The sequence below is a fragment of the Hylaeus volcanicus genome, chromosome 3, assembly GCF_026283585.1.
Source record: "Hylaeus volcanicus isolate JK05 chromosome 3, UHH_iyHylVolc1.0_haploid, whole genome shotgun sequence".
Taxonomy (NCBI): domain Eukaryota; kingdom Metazoa; phylum Arthropoda; class Insecta; order Hymenoptera; family Colletidae; genus Hylaeus; species Hylaeus volcanicus.
This window is the reverse complement of record NC_071978.1, coordinates 303,749-320,724: the sequence shown is the minus strand read 5'-3', so window position 1 is coordinate 320,724 and position 16,976 is coordinate 303,749. Positions and strand designations below refer to the sequence as shown.

Genomic DNA, 16,976 nt, shown 5'->3' with positions numbered 1-16,976 from the left:
TTTGCTGTATTTTGCGTTTTGAAAATTTTCTTGTATACTCGCTAGGTATTTAAAGTGTGCGTAACAGACCTAACCCAGACCTAACCCAGACCTAACCCAGACCTAACCCGTTGAGTACTAGAACATACAATTTTTTATAACAAATTTCAGAATTCTTACAAACATTGTAATTAGATGTGTAATAAAATGATTGTCTATAACAGATATAGACAATCATTTTATTACACATCTAATTACAATGTTTGTAAGAATTCTGAAATTTGTTATAAAAAATTGTATGTTCTAGTACTCAACGGGTCGCGACATTTTATTAATAAAATTTCTAAGAAAATAGAAAACAAGTCTCGACGAAGAACGTGTTGAACGAGGAAATGGATTCACGGAAACAGTCTGAAACGTGTAAATTTTACCAGCTGTACTGTTTCTTTTTCTTGTGTCAATCTTTGTACATACTTTGAATCAAACCATCGTGAAATCTCTCTTGGAGGTTTTTCTCTCTTCGTTACAATCGGAGACGGAGGATGTATTGCTTTGTGGACTCTCCTTTCTTAAGAGGCTGTTGCTTCTCTTGGGTTGTTTCGCCAAAGACTTTTCCAGTAATCCGTCGATTTCCTTCGGAACCTCAGCCCTCCTTCTACGTCTGCTGCGCCTTCTTCTGCGGGATCCTCTCCTGCGCGATTTGCGCCGAGATCTGCGCCGCCTCCTGCTAGATCTTCTGGATCGTCGTCGTCTGCGTCTACCTCTTCTGTGGCTCGGCACTTCCACACCACTGTCACCAGAATTCATCATGTTTTTCTCGAGGAAGTCTTGGTTGTACGTGTAACATCCTCTGGAAAAAGACGTAATCTTGAATCAGAAAGGATATCGCATATAACCTGGCCCCTTTTCTCAGATGTCTCATTCTGTTTTACGACAGGGTTAAAAAAGATTATTTATTATAGGGAAATCGACTTCCATAAACGAACAAATGAACATTTTCACTCCTGTTATTGATAAGTGGAAGCAGTCTGTAGTAGCTTGAACCCTTTTTTTTTTTTTTTTTTTTTTTTATTGCGAGAAACTGAAAATTTCTGGCGGATAATTTAAGATAATTTACCCAGTCGAACGTTGAAGTATTCCATATGCCACACCTCGCTTCAGGGCGATTTGAACTTGTCGCTTGACCTCGCTCACGGGGAGGTTGTATTCCTGAGAAATGTGACTGGAGATTTCTCGCGGAGTCGATCCATGGACGGCTTGCAACCTGCGTATAGCCTCGACGACTTGCGCCTCGATTTTGCGAGACTTCTTCACAGGCATGATCGCAGCTAATTCTGAATATACGTACAGGGTGTACCAGAATTAGTGTAAGATCCAGAAATGGAGGGTAGCTGAGACGATTCTGAACCACAATTGCTTTTGCAAAAATGTCAAATGGTGCTTCGTTTTGGAATTATTATAAATTATTATAGGATTTTAGCTTGCCTCTAGAATTTCAACGGTCCAATAGTCTAGTATTCTCAATCATTTCAACTATTGTCTTCAATAGTTCAGCCGATACGTCTATCAAGAAATGTTGCTTCCTTGACAATTTTTAAAACTTTATAGAAAGTCCTGTCACCCATTTCGAAGTGACGTGGCGATCAACGTGTTAATGGAACGAAAAATATATTGAAATGTTTCGAGACACAGTCGAACATGGTAAACTTACATTTTTGGAAACTGTAGCCTGCCAGCCGCCGTGTATTCGAAAAGATTGCCTTCATCTATGATGAATCCTTGCTATTGCTATAATTCTCATCAGGTCTGGTAGTCACATTACAAATTTTCTATCCAGATGTCATCGAAAAGCGCTAGAGAACTTCTTCTCTAGTTCTTCTTTTTCTTTTTACTACGAACGGAGATTTGATCCTTTTGTTAAAGTTTTGGAAATATGAGCACGCGAAATTTCGTGCGATTTGACCAGAAATCGCAACCGGTCTCCACGAGACGATTGTCGGTTGCATACAGTCAGTCACGTCGCTAGTATTATTGTCGCCCGTTTGATACAGTGGCGTAATTGAAAAACGAGGATATTCTTATTCCATACGGGATGTTGAATTTTTGCATACCTAAAACACCTAAATTATTAGTAAATTGTGGATTTTATCCATTTATCACGAACAATAATAAATAAAACTACAATAATAAAGAATAATTATAATAATATTATTATTTCATTTACTGTATTAGTTTATATTACAAACACATGGAATCCGTAAACTAATCATTAGTAAGGGATCGATCATTCTTTAAGTTACGAATAATTATACAATTATCCTACTATTATTTATCGGCAACATGACGGGAAAGTTAAGGGAATCATTGGAAGCTGCTAGCGCGCATGCTGACGTCATTTATTCTATTGGGTTGATTCACAATGGAGTGCACCCTCTTGTATCTAGAAAAAAGTTCCTTTTGAATTTCTTTTCCGTTACACGATGACGATATTCTCACGGAATAAAAGGTTGGTTGATTGTTTTATTTCAGTTTATTTGAACAGCAGAAACAATGCCAAACAGTGACGAATGTTTATTGTGCAGTGTTACTCTGAAGTTCTTTTTACAAAAATTTGTACATTATACTGAAATAGTATATTAACAAATTAACATATTGCATCGATTGTTCAATAAAAAATGGACATGGGGGTTCAGATACGGAAGATTCTACCGTACTTCTTTCCATTCAAGTTGTTTGGAAATGGTCGCTGGTTTGATAATTGGCGAACATCCAGCAAAAGAAATCAAGAAATCAGAATTCTATCTATTTCTTTCCGGTTCGCATGTCTACTTTCCTTCCATTCATTGGCTCGCGGTCTCTCTGTTGGTCTTGTTGGCCCAACAAAGCAGAAATAAAACGTCCACCGAATAGCGCCAGTAGACCGCGATAGACCTTTAAACGGTGACGTCACCGAAGCTGTTTTCTCATGCCTTCGTAAATATAGTACTCTTCCGCCTGTTTGACTTGCAAATTTAGTACGCAATTAGAGAACTACTCGAAAAATTACCGTTCGAGTTATCGACGGGAGACGAGCGACGAGAAAAGTGAAACCGAGCGAAATGTGTCGCGAATGTTTTGTCGCGTTTCAATGGCATCTTGGAGCGAAATACTTGGACGAGAGTCCATTTGAAATTGTTCGACTAGACAGTGAAATTGGTCCGAAATAAAGTCTTCCTAGAGGCAGATCAATTTTAAACAATATATTTAAATAGGAATTTCGTTCACAAGTCCAGGGATAGTTTTCACTCCTTGCACATGAACACCAATCGATAGAAAAAAATATGTTTGTGTAATATTTTTCAGTGTTCTAATTATGTATTCCTTGTAACTTTCATTTTTCTCCAAAATAAGAAGAGTTGCTTTATTTTTTCTCTGAAATGGTACTACTTGGTCCAAAAATTGTTTACAAATTCAATCTGAGATTACAGATTTTCAGAATAACTATCCTTAATTAACTTTCAATATTTTTGTCTTTGACACTGAAATTACTGCTAAACCTTTACAATTTGTTAATCGGTTCTATTTTTAAGTAATTTATCATTTTAGTGTAGTATTTTTTAACAGATACTGTGCGACATGTTTGGAAAGACTGAATCGTTAAGTTTGTTATTTAACAGTAGCATAAACATTTACGTTTAGGCAAGCTTTAATTGCTACACTTTCTTGGCGAAACACGTTTCTTTTCGGTTTCAACGAGGCCGCGTGATTTATTAGTTGTTACAGAATAAATTGTTCGGAAGAATGTGAAAAGTTGCTTATATAATTTTTTCCCTTGAGTTGCCGTGTTAAAGATAAGTAATTACACATTACCTGTCGCCATGGAACCGGATAGCAAATAACGTCTTGCGATATTCCTTGTAACGTACATACTTGCGAATATTTATCAACTACTATGTTCGTCAATCAGATTGAAATAATTTAAACGAACCATGATACCAACAATGCTTACGTAAGATGATTTACATGATCCCACATTCTATCGATTGCATTAAAATGTACACACGCAGGGTGTAACAGGGTTACGAAAGATGAACAAAAGTAATCAAAGATTTTTACATAGGTGCTTCTTACTTAAGAAATACGGAATTCCGACTATGAACTTGTAAAACAAGCAATATAATTTCTTCATTTTTTAATCATACATGGGCTATGTTCTTATTTTTTCTCATATTTTTAAGCGACCTCGGTACAAAACCGATGCATTTGTTTGAATCATATATATATGCTATATTATTATGTACTACACGCGTATAAAATATATATTTGTATATATGTATATCTTACTACGATTGTTGTAATAGTTGTTATGCTAACTTCTACTAACCACAAATACGTGTTACAGTAATTGTTCACATAGCATGTTTCCTTCGTACGCCGATAAAATTCCATCATGTTTGAATATCGGTAATCGTTGAGCGGCGTGTTTGCTTAAAAAATTTCTGCCTCGTTAAAAATGAAAACAAGCCAAGATCGTACGCGATGCACATGCTTAACGATCCTGCAGGATAAAGCGTAACGCTTTATGATATAACGTATGCAAATTCGATACGGTAAATAGCTAGTTACTTGGAACAAAACAGGTATTTAGAAAAAATACGTTTTAGGTTAATGGTGGAGATTAGATGCGTCTGGAGCGTGGATCGATTATTAATTAGCGTAGAGATAAACGGTTGGTATTAATTCAAACGATCGGTGAAATCGATCGATCTAATTTTAATCAAGTTCCTTCAGTTTACGTGATCACAATCAGAAATTAACCGTTACGTAGAACGTCACGTACCTACGTGTATTTCACAAACTTGTTCGACTAATTGCCACACTTTAATTACCCTGTTATTGTAAACAAACTGTTTCTGTTGCGTTTTATATATATATATAAAAAAAAGTATAAATACAAGGAATAGATTTTGTACAAATGAAAATATAGGTAACTATATACGAGATTAATAGAGAAAAAAGTGTGAGAAGTCAGTAAAGTATAATAATTTTATACAAGTGATGTGGTGTGTGTTTCGTTTCGCAACAGTCGTACACGTTTTTACGTCAATAAAGCAATTTGGGTTAAGAATCTGATACCACGTGTAGTCATAGTTGCATTTGTTTGTAATCCAGCGATTATCTTGGGTTAGAATGGTAGGGGCTCGATCGTTGGATGCATACAGCGATGATTTCGGTAAAGTAATAATCGACGTCGATGCTATTTAAGAAATCTCAGCCGCAGTAGGCGAGAAAGAATAAATTCTGATAAGGAGCTTCTTACAATGTTAGCGGGATCTCCTGCAGAGAGCAGCACGAACACAGTCGGACTCTACTGGCATCTGGCACGGGTTCATGGAATTTCGTGGCACCATCGCGAACCTACCATCGGTATCTCTAATACACCAGAAAACCTTTCTTATCCGAATTAATCGTGGGACATGGTTCTTTAGATAAGGGAATACAGTCTAACCTGTTTTTCAGCGGTAGATAGGAAACGCATATTTAAAAAAATATTTAGAAACTTTGTAAATAGCTACAACAAATAATTGTTCATGCCATATCGAAAAAGATATTTTGTTCTGCAGCGGAGAGGGACCGCATAAAAAAAGCCTCACTTGGAAATATTCATTTTAAGGGAGTACTTGTGTCGAAAAATAAAATAAAAGTAATACAGAAACTGTATCTAAATAGAAAAAATAATTAATCCCACGTAATAATTAATCCTACCTTCATGGTCAAAAGATGTGTAATGTGTATTGTGTATCCACACATATCGAAGGTCGGTAAGTATGTAACTAATGTCAAGCCACACACTGTCCGCAATGCAATAGACGACGCGTTTCGTTTTTCTTCCTTTATTAATAATCGACCGCAGTTATATGCTCGCGTTTAGTAAATTCGAATTTACAATATCATATGATTTTTATATACCCCACAAGACCGCACAAAACAGCTTTCACTGTATTTTTGTATTTTCTCGATGCTGATCTTTGTATATACATGTATTTCAAAAACCAGAATTTCAATATTGACAATAAAAATTACAAACAGTATATATCGATATAGATAATTTAGTTAACATTTTCAGAATGCCAAACTTTATCGACAGATTTAATTTGGTGAAATAACATTCTCGTTGCGTGTCGTACGATTTCGTTGGTATTCATTCTTACATTCTTACATTCTTACATTTTTTTTTTTTTTTTTTTTAAATCTTTCTCTATCGCCAATTGTATTTTTTCGTCAAGTATAGCGAAATGAGAAGCATCGTGAATGCACAAGGACGCTCACCGGACACGACGCATCCATCCATGCGAGATCCGTGTACGAGTTGTTTATTGTTAGCTGGCTGACACGAGTTCCTGCATAAACTGATTGTCCAAATGATTCTAAATTGCCTAGCTTCGTCACAGGAATTGTCGTATTAAGTTTAATGGATATTATAGATGATGCTAGTTAATGTTTGAGTTAGAAAAGAATTATGGATACCTTGTTCGATTCTTTCGTTCGAGCCTCCTTCGATATATTAGACAAAATTTTGAAAAAATCAAGTACATTAATTGATGAGAGTTTTTTATATACATATTATATAAAACAGTAAAATAAAAAAAGTAAAATTAACTGCATACAATTCTGACGATTGGGTCCGCCCCAAATATTTTGCGGTTATGTAGGAAATATTTGAAAGATATTTAACCCTTTCAACTCTAGAGAGACACATAAGAGACGAGGAAGGGTTGCTTCTCGTTATCAGCAATTACAAAACAGCATAATTTATGAGAAGTAGACGTTGAGAAGATTTGCGATAAAATTGTAGCAGCGGGACATGCCAAAACAAAATTAACGATCGGGTGAAAGCGACAAAAAATGCATAAGAATAACTTAACAATCCGCAAAATATAATAAAAATCGTTAATGATAGCAAAAAAAAAAATAAAATAAAAATAAAAGATACCTTAGACTTATCCATTGAATTAAGTGTAATAAAGTACATAGATATATTAAAAGGCAATTTATTCAATTCCGCGGTTAAAATGGCGTTTGAAAATGGTTTTTTTATATTGCAATGGACCACTAATGTTAAACGTAAGCTAAAGGTTACAATGAAATATTTCGAAGAAAATAATATTCAGTTGCTATAGTTTTTTTCCCAAGTTCCCCAGTTCAGTTCCCTAATGATAGAAATACGTAATTAAAATGTCCCGTAAACGCGTGTTATAGCAGAAACGAATATTCGGAAGATGTTAGTCGAAGATTCGTAAGCGTAGGCGTTATTTGCTCGGGAGGATGAATTGGAAAGAGTAGCGGAGAATCGTGGCCAGGCCAAGCGAAAGTGGTCGCATAAATGTCGGGAACAGAACGCGCGGCTTAACGAATGTGGAGAGATCGGTGAACCGGAAGCGAAAGGCGCGCAGCTTCACGATTCGTTTGGTACGAGGTATACGCGTAAGATCGTCAGCCTTCTGGCCTTTAATGAATCCCGAAGCGAGAAATCTCACGTTCTTTATCCTGTCCATTTTATGGGACATTTTCATCGAATTCTTTCTCTTGTCCACCTTGCAGCAATCGCCGCGCGACGGATTTTCTTCGCGGAGATTTCTTACTAATTGCTCGGCCGTTCATTTCTTTGCACACCTTCTACGAATCCCAGAGCACACCTGACCACCTTTCAAACAATGTTATTTCAAATATTATCTCAGATTTTATGATCGATATCGTATATATTTTTATACAAAGGTTGATCATTTAAAATCGCAGGCTCCATTCTATATATCGATAACAAATATTCTGTGCTTTTTCATTAATGTACGACTTATTTTCAGCCATTATTTTGCCGATTATATGTCATTGCGGACACCTTTTCTTTAGACGTCCCTAACTTCATTAATTTTCCAAATTTAATCAAATCCTTTGGTAGATGTACATATAGTATCGCGATACCCCTAAGTCAAGAATAAGGAGTTCAAGAAGAACACGAATTGCAGGGTGCGGGATTGGTCGTGTAGAAGAAACGGACGACTTTGAAGATCGTGGGGTCCAATCTCCGTGGCTTATTTTTCGTAGAGATTCCTACAGACATATTTTTAAAAATCTATAGTATGGTATGGTACAGTGTAGTATAGTATAGACTCTATACTTTGAGAAAATGCAAAAAAGTCAATATTTTAAAAGCTCTAGACTAGAATACCTCCTGAATTACTTTATCCCGCGGTATAGAAGAAATTATAAAGCGACGATGTAAGAAAGTGTAAAGTATTCGAATGATAAAGTTACTCGCTGTAGTCGTCTGTACGAAACCTTTTACCCATCGGGTAACGTGGTAGCCAGTAAATTCTGGAGGCATGGCCTTGCCGATCGCAAACATCGCCGCCGCTGCAACTCGCTGTGTCGATATCGTCGCCGTTACGTAAGCCTCAGGCATCTCATTCAATCGAGTTTTCCAAGTGTTACATCTGAGTCACCATCTCGCTGTGATTTACCGCGAACGAGCGATTCTAAATATCAGAAAATAATATTACATTTAATTTCAGAATTTTCTCAGAATTTTCCATTATATTATCGCATTACAATTTCTAGTTTTCTACCTAGAAACACGATTACCTTTGATTCGTGTACCTACAGACTTGTCTGTAAATACTTTTTCCTTTAATTGGATATTTCTAAAATGATTGGATGTCATATGTAATATTCTACGAGTATAGTATGTATGTATGTATACGTGTCTTACCATCCTGCGAAAGCACATTAAGGAGGACAGATTGAATCCTTTCCTTGTCTATCTGATATTATGGCAGACAACATGTCGAGTTCCGCATTCATAAAGTACTATTGAATGGAGTACACAAGTTGCGTAATAGTTGTGTCATCTTCAACAGTCTTATTAATCCTTGCGGTAGCAAAACACCCCCGAACGATAGTTGGTTACCGAATCCAAAATTTAGGTAGTTCGAAAAGGAGGAGGTTACTCAATTCGACATGTATATATTTCTTTTTCTTTTTATCTCGGAAGATCTCCAAGGTTATCGAAGGTTTTCGAGAAGTGGCCTAAGAGAAATATTTATATTCGTTAAAACGATTTAAAAAAAATTTCGGCTTATAGGGGATGATGAGTCGAATCTGTTTTATATTTACAGTTTATTCATAGGATGCTTCGATTCGAAGATAAAAATTGAAAAGTTAAAAGTTCGTTGGAAAACATGAATTTCAGGAAAAAGGCTTTCTAAGTTTTCACTTTTTATCTCTGAAAGTGAACGTCATATGAATAAACTGTAAACATAAAAAAGTTTCGTTTTGTCATTCTCTATAAGATAATATATTTTTTTTAATTCTATCGTTCGACTGGTATTATTTATTATTTGTTAAATTATTTTTGATATGTTTATGAAATTTCGAATAATGGAGGTTCCAGCGAGTTGTTTGTATTATCGTTTGTCGGTGTTGTATCATTGTGATCAATGTACTCGTCCAGCTGCGGCACGCACGGAGAAGCTCAATTAAATTGATCTCGGTAGTGTACCATTTTATTACGGCATTGTAAGGAACAATTGTTTTCTCACGTGTCTGAAAAACCGATTGTCAGTGATGTCACGTCCGGAGACCGGCCTTCGTAGCCGGCACGTCCGGCATCGAGTCTTTTCTATGTAGATTCAGAAAAATGGGAAAATCACGATCGTCGCATATCGTTTTAGGAATTTTTAGATTAACTTTTGATTTACTGCTTTTTCTCGCGTTGTATCGCAAATAAATACTAGGTAATGCTAGTAAATATTGAGACAATAAGTTTGAGTTAACGCTACAAGACTAGTTTTTCAACCGTAAAGAGGTAATCAAGCTCTTATTTGTTCGTAGTGACTCCCTAAAATCGTTCATCAAATGAAGCGTACTTTCTTCTTCCATTTTGCACACTAGCAGAATAATAAGTGGCATGAACTCGTGGGACGATCTAATATATCTTAAAAATACACGCACTGCAAAAAAAAAAAAAAAACATTAGCCGAACTAGACTTCCCCCTTAAAATCTTCAGTCCGCATATCCGCCGTTTCTCTAACCCGCTTCATTGATTGCCATAGATTCTATAAATGCTGCGCGTTCATCCTGTGTACCGTGGTATTTAACGGGAATGGCAAAATGCCTTGCGAATGCCGCAAGGACACGATGCGCATTACAATGCTACCTAATGCACGTGGTACTTTCCCACGTGATTAGTCACGGACTTTGCCGTGAACGAAACAAAAAATAATAATGAAAATATCTCGATGATGACGAAATTTTAGGTTTAGTGCTAATTCGAGTCGATACTTTTTTACTTCGATACTCCGACTTCGATATATGTATTTACATGAAAAGTATAGCATTCCATTTAAGATAACGAAGCAGACCTTGAAATTGTGGAACGAATTTAGTTGATCACGTGCGATCATTTAACACTATTTTTAATTAACGAGACATATATATTTAGTTTTAATAACTACATGAGTTTTTATATTGCGTACCATTCGCCTAATGCACAAGAAATGTCAGAAACGTCTCAGTCTACAAAAGGAACATATGCACTACGTAACGTGCCCCTTAAAATCATGTAATTTCTGTATAAACAGTTTTTTTTATACTATGCATACTTTAGATTCTAAAGTTTACAAGTTAACGGGGTTGAGCACGTTACGTGGACCACCCTGTATATATCATAATCGGAGAAGTACCAAAGATGAAAATGAATTACAAAAATGATTTAGTTGGATTGTTAAAAAATTGTTTAAATTACCATATCAAGAAACTTTCCTATAGAGAGAATCAGGAAAATCCTAATAACTTTGTAACAAATCAACGGGTCAAACTGGCTTCGCCATTCAACATTTTTGAATGATTCGTAATCAGAGAGACGAAAATCCTTCCACGTAGAGTTTTATGGAAATCTCGAATATCTCGGAAATATCTCGAGCACGGGATGGTTCGATATCGCGAACGGTACTCCCACGTGTCAGATTCACGTGGCGGGACACGTGAGCAGCGGCACTCGATGAAAATCGTGTCGAAGGGTGGGGGTGGTGGCTCGATGGGGAGATCGGGGAGCTAATAAATACAAAGCGTGTAGAAACAGAACTACATACCTGTTTATTGGCTGCCTTCGAAGGGCTCTTGCGTAACGAGTGTTACAATAGCTCGATATTAAATCAACAAGTTTCGAAAAATATGACAGGGAATTCCCAGTATTTAAATTTAACTCATTGATCGCATACGTCCTGAAATAAAACAGAAAGAAATTTTATCCGTTATTTCATGTTTTCCTGGCGTTTGTACGCGTACAGCGACGGATATACATACGGTATACTTACGTGCATACACACAAATAATTATTTTCATAATACGTGTTGGGTGATATCAACGATACTTGTAATTTATAGAAAGCCGATAGAAAATCGACCACTTTAACATCAGGTTTACAGAACACGGTTATTTTCACTTATTCCAAAAGGTTTTGTAGAGAACCATTCTGTTTCTTGCCAACCATTTATGCCGACTTTGATCCATATGTACGATTTAGCCTGGCAGCCAACACGTGTTGAATTATTTTTACAGCTGCTCGTAAAGAAATTTGATCGGTTAAGGAACGGTAAAATTCACGTAGAGGAGGAGGTAGTGCAATTAGTTTCATTCGGTTTGGACGATTTAGCGTGCGCAATCAGTTTGACAGGCTACAGGGAGTCTGTAGAACTTGGTCAGCCTTCCGTGCCTAAATTGTATCGGAGTGGAGGGGTTTATTATCGTTTAACATTCTCGCACGATTTCGCCAGTCAATCGCAGCCGGACCGAGACAGTGACGAACGTCCCGCGCACTCTTTTGTATTTTCCGCGCCGACGGCGCGGCGGCGTCCATATTTAAATCTCGCAGCCGGTCTCCTGGCCTCGGTTCAACGAGATCGTTCTGTGGGCCACGTTCGTCCAAGTATGAGAGACTCCGTTTTTTTATACATATACACACGTGTGTGTATATATAGATAGATTTTGTTTTTATTCCTATCTGTTCCCATTTTCCTTTCGTCGAGATGACGGTGTAGAGGGTGGCGAGCGGCAGATGGGGTAGATGGGCGAGACATTGCCTGGCGTTCGACAGATAAAGGTCTTGTATAGGTCGATTAAAATATAAATTGCGTTCGTGGACCGCATGGTTTCACCCTCCACGGATGAGGTAATTCTTCTACATTTACGTCCGGCTCTCAAGTGCGACCTCTGTAAAGGATAAACGTACCTTTGGAATCGATGCTCGACTCGGGGGGTTGCGGTTGCACGGTGCATCAGATTCTATTCGCGAAAGGATTTAACCCTAACGAGACAGCGAATATATCTGATTGTCGTTGGCCAAATTACAATTGCGACTCACAGGAATACATGTAAACAAAAACGAACGCTATCTACGCTGGGACAAATAGTCCCTTCTTATCTGGCTACGGTCTTTCATTTATAGACAACCCTGGTTCAACGCGATTCATTTCTAAAAAAGAAACGAATTGAATTCAAATAGAAAACAGACGTATCGAAAGGATCAACATGTGTACAGTTAGAGTTGGTATTATTAAAAATGTACGACATTCATTAATAATTGAATCTGGAGAAATCAAAAGTAGAAGGTGACGAGTCTTAGCGACAAACAGTTAGGCGACGCCGACGGTTAAGTCAAGAATGTTTTATTAATGGTACACGCAAGATTATATCCAGGATAAATGAAGTAGCCCATTAAACAGTGTGTGACAAGCACCGATGACTGCGTAACGTGTTCCCCCCTCCCTTAGATACACTTTGTACGTCCGTATACATACGTCGGTCGCGTCGGCCCCAGTCCCAATGATTCGCGCATGAGATTACTTTGATATACGACAGTTTGTCGTCGAACACGTTGGGTTGTCGCAGGTCAGGTCGATTCGGGTCGACGTACTCCATGGCCACGGCTGACGTGTCCTCGGTTCCCCTCTTGGCGCTATTTTTTTTAAATTTGATTGTTCGACCGTTGTTTTTTCTTTTCCTTTAAGAAAATAGCACCACGTTTACGTTTTTAATTATCGAACAACCTTTATCAAACAAGTTCGGCCATTTATCGAAGCGCGTCTAAATTGGGCATCGTTTCTGCGATTGCGAACGATTGAATATCCCATTAAAACGGTTGTCGTCACCTCCTCGAGGCCGAGTATCAATTAGTCGATGATTAATTTCGGGATGAATTATTCATCGCGAAAAACGTAACGTGACACGCTAATTAAAGCTGGATATCCACGGATCATCCCTCTAACGAGGAAAGAATATCGAGTTCCAAATATCCTTATCGATGTTCTCGACCGTTTTTTATTAATAGAGTGTATCAGTGGTCTCACTAGTCGATTTGTCTCTACGATGAATCGATATTATACTAAGGACTGATACGTGACGATCTGATAACTAACACTAGAATATTTTTCATATAATTATCAGTCATTCTCAAATCTATAAACGTGGAAATTAATTTTATATTTAAATCGACAGATTCACTTTTTTCACAAATGACGAGTCGCTGCAAATTATTTGCTTCGGTATTGCGATGGAGCAGTTTCTCAACCTTTTCGTTTTAAACGATCGCTCTATCAGACCTGTTTTTTCATTCACTCTCCTAATGTCATGTCATTCTCTATAAGGTGATATTTTTTAAAAAATTGGTTCGACGAATTGCACGATAAATCTATCACGACCGGTCAAATGACTATTTTCAAACTTTTGTATACAGTTCCCCAGATATACATATGATCGTTTGAATGTCAACGTCGAAATGAACCGCCTAGCCGCGGTGCAATACATCAAACTAGGTGAGAACATTGATTTCCAAATATCCTTATCGCAGCGGTCGACTTACCTCTCGACGTAAGAATACGTTAATCCGTTTGTCGCAGCTCGCAGCGGTTCGAATTTCATGCGTCAGCCGGCAGCTGAAATAAACTGGAACGTTCAGCGAGCGCGTCTCCTATCGGGGTGTAAGCATACACGTGACCAAGGAACGTGCCTCCTGGTGCACGTGGACCCGAGCACATCCCCCGGCATCGCCCTCCGCTCACTCGTCGAGCCTCGTGCTTTCAACCCTCTTTCGCTCGAGGCGGAGGAGAGGAACTTGTTTCTCTCAGTCATCCTCGAGCCTCTTCAGGCTCTACGCGCGCGTATTCTTCCTTGATTATTCGTACGTGAAATACGCGAACTTCCTGATAATCTCTTTAAGGAACGTAAGAGAGAGAGAAAGAGAGAGAGAGAGGGAGAGAGAGAGAGAGAGAGAGAGAAAGAAAGAAAGAAAGAAAGAGAGAGAGAGAGAGAGATGGGGAGGGGGAGGGGCAGGGGGAGGGGAAATGTTGCAATTATTATGTTTATTTTCATGTACGCCACGTATACATATATACATACATACATAAATAATACAGTACAAGTCCATTTATTCGAATCGGGGGACAACCAGATAATTGGATAATTCATATAACTGGAGTTGACGACTCGAGTTCGGATAATAAGAGCTCACCAAAGTGTTTAGACAACCAAAAACCGTCGTCAGTTCGGATAAGTGGAATTGTACATACTGTATATTAATTCACACACGTATATACAGGCATATATAGGGCTGCAGAGATTTCGTTCGATTCGAGGATCGGTTTACCGCCAGTTGGGTTCTTTTCGGGCAGCGTGTCTTCGAGACTTTCTTTGCAAACGAGTAGTGGAATTACACTGTTTAGCCGTGAAAGAGCGTGACTGAGGACAATGTGACATATTCGATCGTCATCTATCATCGTTGTTTCTGTGATAGAGAGAACACTGTGCTCTTCTTCTACTTGTTAATCTTACGGTATTCGATGGTCAAAGGATCGCGAAGGTGAGGAGACGGACACGCTTTGAAAAGTCTGACACTTTCGTTCGAACCGTTCGCGATAGCTTTAGAAGATTTAATGTAAAAGATCGAGAGCATAGCGACTGAATATGGATACGGATGGGATTGAAATTTTCGTAGAAAATCCTCGATATTTAGTAATGGTTCGTTAAAATACTCGCAGGATTTGATTTGTCGCGTGATCATCGTTATCTAGATCAACTGGGGAGATTCTTTTTGCAGCTAGTGACGCGTGACAGGTGATATCGGCCGTGACGTGGCTCAGGATATGTAAAAACTAATCGACAGCTTAACAATATCACTTGTATAAACACAAAATCGAACGAGACGCTACTCGGTTCCGCTTATGTGAATTTGCTCGGTCACAAGTGGAAATCATTTAACCCTTTGCACTCGGATGTATAGTTGGCCGAAGAAGGTGTCCAGTCCGCAGCCCAAAGATTTGAAAATATTTAGTAAACACAGTTCCCTCGAAAATGAGCTTTTCATGAATTTGTTGATTAAATTTTGCCGATTATACGAGAAGTTCGTTTAATCGATTCTTGCGACTTGTCATAAATTCATAAACATCCGTAGACTATTTATTTATTAAAAGTTTCCCAAAGGTCTTCCATCGAGATGAGTCGAGATCTGGAACATCCGAGTGAAAAGGGTTAATTTTGTGCGCATGTAAATCAAAATTGTGCGTTCGCTAATAGACGACGTCGTTTGTGGCTCGGAGACAGGGATAGTGTCTCGATGAATAGGATCGGGGGTTTCGTTCTTCTCACGTGTCAACGGTACTCTGCGTCACTTTGCAGTGAAAAACGTTAAGAAACAACCTCGGCTTAAACTGTTACTTTCAAACTCTTACTTGAACCCATCGCGAAGACAAAAGCCAAGTGTTGTTCGTGTCCGAGTTTCGCAATGTTCCTTATTAGTGAAATCCCTTGAAAGTCTCGCGAAGAGTTCCGAAAGACGCGGTGGCTCGAGGAGCAGTGTTTTGCCAGTGGCCAGTGGACAGTTGGCGCGAAACGAAATTGCAAACGAAAGGGAAACCAGAACGATCGAAGGCCTGTAAGCTGGCATCGAGAAGCGATCCTAGCGCGTGGTTTCGGATGGGGAGCGAGGAGAGAGGAGATGGGATGCCAAATGTGGACGCCGCCGCCGCCGCCGCCGCCGCTTCTTCCTGGCAGCAATATTACACCTGGTGCGCCCCGTATTCTCATCCACACCCTCACCCCCATCCCCCGTCTCACCCGAATACGCATTCCCATTCCCATTCTCACTTTCACCATCCGAATCACCTCAATCAGTACCAGGTGGGCCAGTATCAACAGGAACCTCAGGCGGCATCCACGGCGAACACTTCCGCCCACTATCCGACCTCTCAGCAGTATCATCTGCAACTTCAGCCCTCACAGACACCACCCTTGCACCAACAGCAGCAATTCCACCCCGTTAGGGGACAGAACGCGCCGAGAAGAGCCACCGCTTACGACCGACCAGGTATCCAATACAGATTTCACTATGGCTTCCAGTGGGTACCATGCCGGCTATGTGCTCTAGGATGTCCCACTAGGACAGCGGTCCTCGAACTTGTTTGCCGATGGAACTATTTATTTCAACAACTAAGTATTACTCTGTCCCATAAGTTTTCTCTTTTTCTCAAGACCTTATGGTTTTTCATACAAAAGATACTAAAAATTACCTAAAAAGCACGCCTCTTTAAGTCACAATAAGATACATACAAGATCCTGAGAAGGAATTCGTCGTAAAAATGTTGCTAGTCTTTCCACTGCCAGTTCGACTCATCGTGCTCTACCCAATCTCGTCCTTGGCTTCCGGATACCTATTATCCTGATCGCAACCCTAGAGGATTCTACGCGTAATTACATAAGCGCAACGGACGATCGTCACGCGACGTCAATCACCAAATGGATCGATTCTCCTGGAAGAATTAATAACGTCGGAGAGCTCAGCTTCTTTCGTGAATATCGTATATATCATCCTGATTAAAATCCCATTCTGTCGTTTATACGTTGGCTCTGTCTATGTCTATACCCTTGAGGATCGCGTTTCTTTCACGTAAATCTCTTGATATCCCTTGCT

The 16,976-nt window shown here is 38.9% G+C and overlaps 2 protein-coding genes across 3 annotated transcripts in view; one reads left to right on the top strand and one right to left on the bottom strand.

The window, feature by feature from the left end:
• Positions 1-16,976, top strand: part of LOC128873933 (thyrotroph embryonic factor) — an 83,190-nt gene that overhangs the window by 8,582 nt on the left and 57,632 nt on the right. The window contains exon 1 of one of the 2 annotated variants that reach the window (XM_054117984.1): positions 15,339-16,373. The exons of the other annotated variant lie outside the window; for it this stretch is intronic. Coding sequence (XP_053973959.1) covers positions 15,983-16,373 — 391 coding nt within the window. The 5' untranslated portion in view covers positions 15,339-15,982. Of the gene's footprint in view, positions 1-15,338; positions 16,374-16,976 lie in introns of those variants that run through there. 2 annotated transcript variants of the gene reach the window in all.
• Positions 450-1,663, bottom strand: LOC128873937 (putative RNA-binding protein Luc7-like 2). Its single transcript, XM_054117994.1, has 2 exons — positions 1,097-1,663; positions 450-829 (listed from the first exon to the last, which is right to left on the bottom strand). The coding sequence occupies exons 1-2, from the start codon at positions 1,297-1,299 to the stop codon at positions 460-462; spliced, it is 573 nt and encodes a 190-aa protein (XP_053973969.1). The 5' UTR covers positions 1,300-1,663; the 3' UTR covers positions 450-459.